This window comes from Cryptosporidium parvum, chromosome 4 (assembly GCF_000165345.1).
Source record: "Cryptosporidium parvum Iowa II chromosome 4, whole genome shotgun sequence".
Lineage (NCBI taxonomy): Eukaryota > Apicomplexa > Conoidasida > Eucoccidiorida > Cryptosporidiidae > Cryptosporidium > Cryptosporidium parvum.
The window spans coordinates 242,651-255,513 of NC_006983.1; the positions used below are offsets into that span (position 1 = coordinate 242,651).

Sequence of the window (12,863 nt, forward strand, 5' to 3'; positions counted from 1 at the left end):
TGTTATTTGTCAACAAAAGATAGACAAAAATCGTAAAGTTGTCCAGCTCTTTGTGCATCTAATCTAATAACTCTAGAGAATTCATCCTTAGAAAGATGAGGTATTCCATTTGTTGAGATATCTTGTATACCAGAAAGGTTATTATTGCTTGAATGATTAGTTGATCCTTTTCTAGTTTTACTATTAAGGCTTAAATGGTATTTGGCTTCTTGAATAAGAATTCTCTTAGAGAGTATATAGAAAATTGGCGGGAGTTGTATTTGATCACAAAAGAGCTTTTCCTGATCAGTAAGTAAGGAAGCACCAGGATAACTTTCAATAGGTACAGCAGATGAAGAATTAGAATTGGATGTAGTAGAGATAGTATTAATGGACTGTTGATTAGTAAGTGGAAGAGAAGATGAATTAGAAGAGTTAGTATTAAGAGGAAGATTAGGATTGGAAATAGAGATTTGGCTTTTTTGTTGTTTCTTAATGGCTCTAGCTTGGCCTTCATATACAAAAGGAGTGGAAATTCCTGATTTAGGAACAGTTTTAATATTTCCAAGTCCAAGTCCAGCAGGAGCAATAAGATTTCCCGATTGAGTTTGGTTAATGATTTTACATTTAATATCTTCGCGTCTCTTCTTTTCTTCTTCATACCTTTTAACTTCTTCCAAAGTTCGAATTCCTAAACTGCACCATTCTTGTACTTTTTGGAGATGATTTCTAATTCTTTTTTCTTCAATAAGTAAAGAAACAAGCTTTTCTTGTTCTTCTTCAGTTTGGAATCTAGAAATAGGTTTTAAGAATGAGTGCAAATCTCTTTCATCCTTGGTTCTCTTTTTCTCCTTTTGTTGTTGTAATTTAATATCCAAAAGATTACGTTCAATAACAAACCTTTTTCTATATGTTCTTTCGTCAAGCTTGGAATTATAGATCTCAAGTATTTGAAGTTTAAGTTCTTTTTCTTGAGGAGTGTCAGAATCTCTAAACTCCATATCAGCTAATAAAAGTTCAGCATCATTATCATATTCGACATCGAAATCTCCTCTTAAAGGCATATATCCAATAACGCTAGTACTAGGTTTGGATTGGCTTCCATTACTTGTACTAGTAGTTTTATTACCAGTATTACCACCAGAAGCTCTTCCATAAGGTTGTTTTTTGACTTGAGGATTTTCTAATTCTTGTTTGAGTTTAGAATCATTTTCTGTATTAATAGAGTTAGATGATGAATCTTTATGAGATGATTGATCAGTAATTTTCGATTCGGAGTCATCTTTTTCTTGTCCAGATTTGTTTAAAAGATTGAGATCTTGTTTAATAGCTTCTAATTCTGGAGAATTAGCAATATCTTGGGTTTTTTGTATAAGATTAAGATAATTTCTAGTATCTGGTAAAGGTTTAGTTTTACTATTCAAATAGAAATTATTATAATGTTTTTCGCATTCGTCAGCTGTATGACTTCCAAATCCTGGTTTTTGAGTCTTTTGGTACATAGTTAGAGCTCCAGCTGGACCTTCAGTAATATATTTGGAAATTTCAGACCAGTTTCCTAATCCATATCTTGAAACTGCTTCCATTAAAAGAAGTTCCTCTTCTGCTGTCCAGTTTTCAGTTAGTAAGTTAAATGTATATCTTCCTACAGGAATGTATTTATGATTAGGTTTATGATCGTTACTTGACTTTCCTTGACAGAAACAATCCAAACATAGATCATATTCAATACATTCTGCACATCTTATTCTATAATCCCATGTATCTTTTTTGCATACATCACATCTAAATTTTCCATCGATAATGTTTAAGTCATTAACTCTGGTTTCATCATCCATTTGATCAAGAGCTCCACTCTTTTCTTTTAATTCTTCTAATCCTTTTTTCATAATTTCAGATAAATCTTCTTTGATAATAGATGAATCACTTAGAGTAGAAATCTCAACAGTATTTAATAAATTTACTCCATCAGGATGAATTGTTTCCTCACCTAATAAGTTCATAGCCTCCTCTGGAGCACTTTCATTTTCTTTTTCTCCAGACATTTTTTATGATTTGGTTAGTATAGTCAAATAAATGATTCTTTTTAATTGTTGATATAATAAACCTTCAATAAGACCTTCATTAAAGTGAAACAAGTCTTTCCAACTCTTCTTGTCCTATTGACTACCCTCCAGTGTGTGTATTATTGGGTAGAATTCGTATTTTCATACAACAATTGGGTACAAGTTATTTAAAATTCAATATTAGCAGAAAATTTTCATTTAAAATGATTTTATTCAACCTTTTTATTTATTGAAATTTCTCTATTTTCAATTTATCTTATTTGGCGCCAAACCCATTTTTTTTTAATTTGAAAGAAATCGTACCGATACAGTCAAAAAATTGTCGGGGTAGTTGGCGCCATTTATGATTAAAGTTAAAAAATAAACTAAAGAAAATGAAAAAAAGATGTTTATATACAAATAAAATAAATAAATAAATAAATATATATATATATATATATATATATATATATACTGATAAGAATGAACATAATGTTTTCTTAATATTCATATTTTAATGTTTTTACAATTATGTATGGAGTGTAAGAAAAATATTGGTTTTGTTTGATCTCACATTCATACACAAATAATATTATGAGCCATATTAATAGTATTTGAATTTAGAGATTAAATAAATAAAAAATTGAGAATGATCTAGAAAATTAAATTATATCTCAGAAAAAAAAGAGAAATTGGTTTCAACTAGTATGAAAATTATTTCTAGTTTTGTAATAGGAATTAATTATAATATATAAATGCCTTAAAGCTGTAAGATTAGCTTTAATATTTATTAGTTATATATCAGATGAAGAATATAAAAATGTTGGCGCTTTTTTACTTTTATTAAAATAAGAAATTTGATTTGATCACCAAATGAAGTTTTTACTGTTCTCTCTTCTTCAAACTTGCTGGTATCATTGATTCTAACATTCTAAAGCTTATTCTAGCTTTGCTAGTATTTTCAGCTATTGCAAAATATGATATTCTAGATTGATGCATTATATTGGAAGATGCTGTATCCCTTAAGATGTTATCTCCCCACTCACTATAAAGAGTTCATACAAAGTAGTTATTGTAAGATTATTAATTCATAAGAAATTAAAATAATAATAAACTCACCTTCTTTTAGTATTAATATGTCCAGTTCCTTGATACTTACTATGCAATTGCTCTAATTGAAAATATATTGTTGATCTGTTTTCCCCATCCATTTCTCCCAAATAACAAAAAAAGAAAATATTATATTTGTTTTTAATAATTAATTTTGAATTATTTTTTTTTTTTTTAACCTATGAATTTGGAAAATAATTCTATCAGGAACTTGCTTTTTATTATAATACTATATACAATTGGACTTCTCCCTTATCTTTCTATAATCTAATATTAATAAACTACTTCCCACTCAAATTATTCTCACTACTAGATTCTTTTTTCTTTGTAATTTTCTTTTTAATCTTCATCTTGATTTTGGGTTTGCGCGCCAAAATTCTACGATTTTAATATTAATTAAATATTATTTGGGTACCCGTGTAATAGGCGCCAAATGTCAAATTTGAAATTTTATAATGTAAATAATTGGTCGAATTTTTTTTAGTTGCTAATTTAAACAATATTTAAAAAAAAAGGAAAAGCAAATAAAAAGTTCTCTTTTTGATTGGAAGTGCATTTATTATATTAAAATTATATAATACATACATACATATATATATATATATATATATATATATATATATTAGATCATTAAAGATTTGTTTTCTTACATTAATTTAAGCGACAAAATTGGAAAATATATATATTGAAATAATTTAATTTCCGGATCTAAAGAAACACCAACATTCAACAAATACACTCATGAATAATTAAATCTTCTAAAATTTTGGCTAACACTTTTTATTACTTTATATATATATATATATATATATATATATTTATATTTATATATATTCTTTAAGAACAAAAGTAATAAAATCTATAATACTAAATAAACTCAACTCAAAAGTAATCGTTATAAAAGGTCAATAAAATGAATACAGGTCTTGTAACAAGTAGTGATCCAATACTTTCATCCTCTTGGACAAAATACAAAGTTTTTAAAAAACTATATTCTGGTGGAAAAGTGGAATATGATAATTATTCAAAAGTACTTTTTATGCTTTGTGATGGTTGTATTTTAGCTGTTTCAATAGAAAAAGGCCCATTCGTTATTTCAACAATTGGGCCTTATAACGAAGATGAAAGTTTGGGAACTGAACATTCTGAAGAAATTGTCACTTTTGGATATTTTAATAAAAACATTAATAATAGATTAATACTTACAATTGGATCAAAAGGAATCTTTCGACTTTGGAAAGTTATTATTAAACATGATGAATTAGGAATTCTTAATTCTGTCCAATTTGAGTATTTGAGATCTTGGAAATCTGGTCAAGCTAGCATAGCAGAAATAGAATTTGACTCTACTGGACAATATGTTTCAACTGGTGGTACTGATGGTACAATTCAAATATATGATGCAATTGGAGGATTTACAACACATAATTTTAAGGCTCATAAATCTCTAATTACCAAATTAAAGTTTCATAATAAAAGGTGGCTTTTATTTTCAACTTGTGTTGAAGGATTTATTATCATTTATGATTTAACAACAAATAAAATTATTGTAGAAACTAATTGTCATTATAGTTTAATCCATTCATTTGATTTATTTGAAATTAATTCAAATAGTAATTCTCTTGGAGGATTAGTTACTTCTGGAGCTGATAATATGATTAATATTTGGGATCTTGATCAAATACCTTGTTCAGATTCAATTGGAGTATTTAATAATAATACTTATAAGGATAACCAAGGAGACTTAAATGTTTCCAATAAGAAAAGAAAAAAGGACCATCATTCCAAATCTGAAAAAGACATGAATAAATTTGAGTTAAAACCAATAAAACAAATCCATACAACAGAGACTGCATTTTCTTTAAAATGTACCCCAAACGAACTTAATCTTAAAGATAATGGTGATAATGATAAAATTAATCATAAAAATAGTCATAAAGTTAATTCAAAAAAGAAATGTCCATGGATTATTTTATCTGGTAATGAAAAATCTGGACTTCAAATTTGGAATCCAATTGAAGGTTCTTCAATTAAAACTTTATCACCAAGCAGCTATTCTTCTAACCAGTCTGCAATTCTATACATGTTTTTAGACCATCAAAAAGAATCATTAAATAGTAGGAGATCAGCAAATAGCTTTTTAATTTTGGTTACTGAAGATAGAAATATTGTAATTTTATCCTATCCAAGTCTTAAATTATTTACAACATTCTTTGGTAATACTCCTGATTACATCCAATTAGCTCTTTTTATTAATAATGATCCAAATAATCAGAGCTGTCTAGATTCAAAAGATAATTGTAATGTTGATATCAATGACGATGATGATGATAATAATAATAATAATAATAATAGTGTTGGTACCGGTGATCATGATCGTGATAATATATTATCATTCAATGATAATAGCAAATCAATAAGCTGTGTAATTCTAGATAGTACAGAAACTCCACAAATTATGTCTTTAAATAAATATCCATTTTATAAAAGCACTCTAATTGGTCATACAAGTACTGTTTTAACCATGGATATTTCCAAATGCTCCAATATCATTGCAACTGGTAGTAAAGATGAAACTATTCGAATTTGGTCCACTTATAACCAAGAATGTCTTTCAGTACTTACTGGACATACATCATTAATTACTGCATTATCTTTCCAAAAAAAGCCTTTTATACGTGGAAATACCAGCTTCTACTTATTTTCTGCTTCAAATGATAATACTTTAAAGGCTTGGAATATTGCTAATGTAATGTCAAAAGACTTATCAAAATCTTGTAATAATGAATCAAATTCTATTATTGCTATACATAATGTAATAGCTCATAAGAAAGAAATTAACCATATTAATATATCCCATAATGATAAATTAATTTCAACATGTTCTGAGGATAAAACTATCAAAATTTGGTCTTTTCCTGATCTTAAACTTCAAGGAACTTGCAAAGGTCATCTTAGTGGTGTATGGCAATCTAGTTTCTCCCCAATTGAAAAAATTGTTGCAAGTGCTTCATCAGATTCTACCATTAAAATTTGGAATTTAAATAACTTTCAATGTACTAAAACTTTACAAGGCCATGATGGTTCAGTTCTACAAGTTGACTTTCTTGGAAATGGTCTTCAAATTATTTCTTGTGGATCTGATAATCTTATTAAACTGTGGAATATTAATACTGGTGAATGTATTAAGTCATTTTCTGGACATAATGATCGTATTTGGACATTAAATCTACTTAAAGAATCAAATTTTACCCAATCTTCAATTAATAATAATAATCAAAAATCCAATCAATCCATATTAAATGATACTGGATCATCATCTAGTTTACAAAAAACTAGATTTATGGTGACTGGTGGATCTGATTCTCAACTTATTCTTTGGATGGATAATACTAAACAAGTTGAAGATGAAAAAAATCTTCAAAATCTTAAAAGAATTGAAGATCTTAATGAAATTGATATGCTTTTTAATAGAAAAGAGTATATTAATGCTTTAAATCTTTCTCTTGGACAAAAATTACAATATAAAACTTATTTGATTCTTGAAAATCTCTTAAAGCCTTGTTTTAATCATGAAGAATTATTTAAAACACTCAATTCTGAGGAAAATTCCAATGATACTACTACTCAAAATGAAATTAATTGCATTAAAAGTGTTGTTGAATGGATTAAGAGCTTACAAACTCAAGAATTATCAACTTTATTCACTTTTATGCTAGAATGGATTACGATTTCAAAGACTGTATGGATCTCTAATTCACTCATGTATATTATTTTATCAAAGATTGAAGCCAATAAACTTTATCAAATTGAAGGTTTTGTACAAATTGTGCAAGCATTTAGATCTTATAATACTAAGATCCAAGTTCATTTGTCTTCAATTTATCAGAAATCTTACATTTTAGATTATTTATTTCTTTCAAACCAAATTTCCCAGGCTAATGATCCCATTAACTTTAATAAAAAAGGAATTAATAATCAAAATAATTTAAAAGATCAAGCTCTTGGATTGACTTTAGATACTTTATTTAAAAACCAGTAAAATAAGTACTTTAATTTCTTCTTATTTCTTTCTTTATTTTTTTTCATCACTTTTTATTAGATATACTTTGAGTTGTATTATTTTATATAAGTATTTATTTATTAAATAAGCTTAAAACTTTTATAATGCTTGATAATTGTTTGCTGTATTATTATTACCATAATTACTATTCATATTAAATCCACTCAAAACTGAAATGATAAATCTCACTCCCTAAATAAATTAACATTGAATAAAGTGAATATAATTGTAAAAAAAAAGTTAGTTATTTGTTTTGTTAACTTACCTTTAAAACATATAATAATACAATACATGTAATAAAACCAATCAAAAACCAGACAATGTAACCTGCATTATATAAAGAATTTTCATTTAACATTTCAACAGAAATATTCTCAAGACTTGAAGAATCATCAGAAATCTTAATTTTTTCAATATTAGCATTATTAAATTCCATACTTTCTTTCTTATTAATCTTTTTCTGTTGAGCAAATTTACTCTTTTTAAAGAATGTTGAAACCTAAGAAAAAAAAAGTGAAATAGTTAATTTTTGTATGAAATTTTGTTTTCTCTAATTAATATATCAGGTAAACTTACATGACAAATTTCTTCTCCATAACATTCTTTTAATCTATTTGTTATAACTTGTCCATTATAAAGCAATCTAATATAATAAGGTAGAGATTCTTGAACTAATTCTGCCTCATTGTCATCAAAATAGTCATAATTTTGTCTTTTTTCTATACTTAGTATTGGATTATTATATATCTCAATGATAAATGTTGAAGCATATGGTGGCCAATGTTCATCCCAAATCTCTAAAGAAGCCAAAGTTGGAATAACAGTTGTATCATGTCCTGAAAATAAGATAAATTTAGGTACTTTAATATGAACACCATCATTTAAAGAATAATAATGTTCATATTTATTACATAATGGATTAAGTAAATATTCAAAATTGGTTAAAGAATCTTTACCCTTGAAATTTGTACGTTGATTAATAATAGAACATAATCTCTTAATATTAGAAAATTCATCACTTTTGTTTTCATTAAATAATATTACATCCATTATATAATCTCTGACATCAAATAATAATCTGCTCATTTCAGATTTAGATAAAATTGAATCATTCCAAGTATATATTACAGATAATTCTTTTTCTATTGCAGAAATAGTTCTATTTAGTAGATTATTTTCTATAAAAGCTTTTGGAAGCTTATTATGATTTCTTGTACAAATAGTTGTCATAATACAGTCCATAATATCACCAGGCCATAAATCTTTTAATAATGGAGTTCTAATCTTTTCTTCTAATTCTTGATATAAACTTTGATGTTTATCTACAATATCAAAATAAGACTTAGAACTTAGTGCAGCTTGAAGATGATCTGTAATATTTTCTACATTAGAATTTGCAAACAAATAATCAGACTGAATATCCATTGTATGTAGTGGAAATTTTTGAAATACTTTAAAAGTTTCCTCTTTGCCAACAAATTCTTCCAATAAACTGGTTAATAATGCAGCAGCAGAAACTGTAGTTCTTTGCATATCTGAAGATCTAATATATATTTCATCTCTATAATTATGACCAATTCTTAATCCATTTCTTGTTACAAGATTTTCACCTTGTTTAAAATAAGCCTCAGCAAGTAGTTTTCCATTAATTCGATGTTGTTCGTATCCTTGTAAGATTAGTTGACCCATTTTACAAGTTCCATTCAAGTTATTTTCCCATTGTCTAATATCATAATGTTTTGAGAATTCTAAAGTTTGTGTTCTGTTTCTCATATCAAAAGCCGCTGCTTGAACTGTTGTTACTAATTCGTCACAATTCCAACTTTGATTTAAACCTTCCCAGCATTTATGATACTTGGTTGGAGTTCTTGCACCATGTCTTATAATTGATTGAACTTGAATTAACTTCATTGAATCATATAATTTTGAGTCATTAATTTTGGGGATTTTTCTGGTTTTCTCAAATACGCTTGGCTCTGCACAAAAATTATAATATTCTGGACATAATCCATTAATAATACACTCTTGATCATTTTCTATAAAAAATTTATCTTGAGTAACTTCTTTCCATCTTTTGTTACTTAAATCACTATATTCATCCCTGAATTTTCCAAATACAACAAATTGATTCAGTATTAATTCAATTATAAAAAGTAATAATACAATTCTTTTCATTTCTTATTAGTTTCTGAGTTCCAGCTTTGCATACATATATATATATATATATATATTTATATATATATATTAATATATATCTATATATAAATAAATAAATATATATATATATTAATATAATGTATATATTTATTTATATATTTTATTTAATATATACTTCCAATATTTATCTTCAATAACTTTTTTTTTTACTTATTTTAACAAATATTCATATTATATTTCACGTGATGTTAATTTGAAGAAAAAAAAAATTATTAAAAAGTTATATTAACTTCTACCTTTTTCTCTCTATTGCTTTTTTAATTTCTTTTTTGTTTAAATTTAGATTATTATTCACATTTTCACGATTTTGTAATTAATTCATAATTTTTTGTATATTAAGTTAACATATTTTCATTAAATATTTATAATTTTTGTTTCTATAAATTTCAGATTTTTCCCTCTTTTTCTCATTTTTTTCCATATTAATTATTTATCCAAAAAAAACTTTCTGTTATTTCCTCTTTTTTTTTCTTGCATGCGCATATAATTCTTGAATGCATGCATGCATTTTCATGTGGACGAATTATTAATAGGCGGAAAAAAAAGTCAGTAGATTGTAGAGAGAAGAAAACAAAAAAAAATAAATAACTGATAATGAACTAATATAAAGTATAATTCGGTTTTTACATTAATTTGGACAAAATTGGTAAATTAATATACTAAACAGACCTCTAGTTTATCTAGAAAACTAATACTGTATGCTTAGAATATTCATTTTTAAAACACATATGATTAAACATAATATTATTATTAAAAGAATAATTTTTACAAATGAAAATTCAATCAAATTTAAATAGATTGAATTTTAACACTTTGATCTAGAATTAATTGAATCTACAAATTTCAAAATGTTCAATAATATTTAATTCACGCATATTCAATTAATTTCAGAATTTTCGAGATAACATTGTAAGAACAACTGACAATTTTAAAAATAAGTTACATACAATTCCTTTGCAATTCTTTGACATGCAATTTAAATTAAAAAAAAAAGATGAGAATTAGAAACCCTTTTTTTTTGTAGTACTTTCACATCCCCATTAATTTAAAATTAAAACAATAATTCCCTGTTTGATATTTTTGACAAGTTTTAAATATCTTTCAAAGTTTTTATTTAGACAAGATTAATTTGATTTCGATCTCATAGCCTAATTTATTGTGTTAATAGTTTTCAATTATAAGAAAAAAAGGAATACTTTATATATAACCTACCTTAATTGAATACAATATTATTAGGGAAGTTAAAGCCCCAAGTAAGAAAGACAAAGAGTAACTTAGGAAAGGAGTATTGATACGATAAACTCCATTGAAATTACCCTCAAGATTCTTTTGGTTTTTATTAGAAGAACCTTTAACAGAATCTGTCTCATTTAAAGATTTTTCATATTTATTTGTTGATTCTAATATTTCTTTTTTACCAATTTTTTCAAATTTGGCAAATTTACTTGTTTCGAAAAATTTGTAAGCCTAAAATTAAAATATTAAGTTAATTTAAATGACTTTCCATTAAATTAAAGAAATAAAAAACTTACATGACAAATTTCGTTTCCTTCACATCCTTTTAATTTATCTGTTATAACCAATCCATTATATAATAATCTAACATAGTAAGGAAGATTCTTTTGAACTGATTCAAGTTTTAAAAGACTATTTGCCTCCCCTTTGTATTCCTGTTTTTCATAAGGATCATAATAAATCTCAAAATTAATAGTAGAAGCATAAGGTGGTAAGTGCTCATCCCAAGCATGTAACGAAGATAATAATGGAATAACTGTCAAATCATGCCCTGAGAAAAGAATAAATTTAGGTGCTTTAATTTCCTTCTTGGAAGAATTATGATACTCATATTTATTACATAAAGGATTGAGCAAATATTCAAAATTCATTAAAAGATCTTGGCTCATAAAAGCTTTGTTTAGAGCAGAATTTGAACATAATTCCTTTATGTTTGATAATCCGTCATTTTTATTTTCATAGAATAATATAGCATCAAGTATAAAATCTCTAATTTCATACATAAATCTACTAATATCTGATTTGGCTATAATTGAATCATTCCATGTAAACACAGAAGATACTTCTTTTTCTATTGTTGCCATGGTTCTTTCAAGTAGATTATTTTTATAAAAAGCTTCTGGAAGCTTATTATCATCCCCAGAACATATTGTCATAGATATACAATCAAGTAATTCAAATGGCCAAGATCTATTAAGATCATTTAATTTAGCATCTTTTTCCAATTCCATATATAAATGTTTACGATCTTCCAACAATTCTTGAAAATTTTTGGAGGTGAAAACATATTTTAATACTCGAGAATTGTCTACGAGGTTCTTATTTGCAAACAAATATTCAGAATGAAAATCCATTGTATAAATGGGTAAATTTCTAAATCTTTGGAAAGTTTCTTCTTTACCAAAAATATTTTCTAATAAACTTGTAATTAATGCAGCAGCAGAAACTATGGTTCTTTGTGTATCGGATGATCTAATATACATTTGATTTTTAAAATCACTAATTTCCAATCCACTCTTTGTTACCAAATGTTCTCCTTTAAAATAAGCTTTAGCAAGTATTTTCCCATTAATTCTATGTTGTTCATATCCTTGTGAAATGAGCTGACCCATCTTACAAGTATTAGTTAAATTATTTTGCCATTGTTTTGTTTCATAATGTTTTGAGAATTTCAATGTTCGAGTTTTACTTTGTTTTTCAAAAGCTGAAGCGGAAATTAAAGATTTTAAATCACTACAATCCCAGTTTTGTTTATACCCTTCCCAACATTTAAATGATTTTACTGGAGTTCTTGCTCCATGCCTAGAAACTACTTGTAATTGAATTAATTCCAATCTATTAAATAGCTCTTCATCTCTTAATCTCGGGATTTTTTTAATTTCTTCAAGGTTGCTAGTATCTGCACAAAGACTAAATTCGGCAGGATTCACAATTTTTCCCAAATATCCATTTTCATCTACAACAAGATCACTCTCTAATGCATCTGAATTTGATGAAATTGTTTGATTCTTTCGCTCTTGTTTAATTACACAACCAACAAGGCTGAAAAATGACAGAAGTACAACAACTCTCATTTCCACAGGAATCTTAATGTAACTGGATTCAATAAAACAAAAAAAAGATTATTCGAAGTTATTTTAATAACTAAATTCTTGTCCTATTTTTCTCTAAGATTAGTTCGTATAGAATTTCAAATTTCTTTTCTTTCCAAAAAATTCCTTCAATTGATCTGACAAAAAAGGTGAGTAGAAAGAAAAATTAAACAAAGAAATTCTCCTTAAATGGTGTGTTTTTGTTAATATTAATCTGCTATTTCGAAATCAAAACAACTAAATGTAATTAAAAACTAAACATGTTTTAAAATTCTTCAATCGTCTCCGTCTTGTCTTTAGCATTCATTTATTTTCAAATAAAAAATAATTGAGCACAATTTT

The 12,863-nt window shown here is 26.1% G+C and overlaps 5 protein-coding genes across 5 annotated transcripts; 1 reads left to right on the forward strand and 4 right to left on the reverse strand.

Annotated features, from left to right (window-relative positions):
- Positions 1-2: 2 nt before the first annotated feature.
- Positions 3-2,024, reverse strand: cgd4_880 (ADA2 ortholog with a ZZ finger, SANT domain and a SWIRM domain; the record flags this gene model as incomplete). The annotated part of the gene is made up of 1 exon (XM_625690.1): positions 3-2,024. One exon carries the CDS (start codon positions 2,022-2,024, stop codon positions 3-5), a length of 2,022 nt encoding a protein of 673 aa, XP_625690.1.
- Positions 2,025-2,906: 882 nt separating this feature from the next.
- cgd4_890 (hypothetical protein) lies at positions 2,907-3,235 on the reverse strand (the record flags this gene model as incomplete). The annotated part of the gene is made up of 2 exons (XM_001388018.1): positions 2,907-3,072; positions 3,144-3,235. The coding sequence occupies 2 exons, from the start codon at positions 3,233-3,235 to the stop codon at positions 2,907-2,909; spliced, it is 258 nt and encodes an 85-aa protein (XP_001388055.1).
- Positions 3,236-4,047: 812 nt separating this feature from the next.
- cgd4_900 (WD repeat containing protein) lies at positions 4,048-7,176 on the forward strand (the record flags this gene model as incomplete). Its single annotated transcript, XM_625691.1, has 1 exon — positions 4,048-7,176. The coding sequence occupies one exon, from the start codon at positions 4,048-4,050 to the stop codon at positions 7,174-7,176; it is 3,129 nt and encodes a 1,042-aa protein (XP_625691.1).
- Positions 7,177-7,719: 543 nt separating this feature from the next.
- Positions 7,720-9,372, reverse strand: cgd4_910 (conserved hypothetical protein; the record flags this gene model as incomplete). The annotated part of the gene is made up of 1 exon (XM_625692.1): positions 7,720-9,372. The coding sequence occupies one exon, from the start codon at positions 9,370-9,372 to the stop codon at positions 7,720-7,722; it is 1,653 nt and encodes a 550-aa protein (XP_625692.1).
- Positions 9,373-10,925: 1,553 nt separating this feature from the next.
- On the reverse strand, positions 10,926-12,503 carry cgd4_920 (conserved hypothetical protein; the record flags this gene model as incomplete). The annotated part of the gene is made up of 1 exon (XM_625693.1): positions 10,926-12,503. The coding sequence occupies one exon, from the start codon at positions 12,501-12,503 to the stop codon at positions 10,926-10,928; it is 1,578 nt and encodes a 525-aa protein (XP_625693.1).
- Positions 12,504-12,863: the final 360 nt, after the last annotated feature.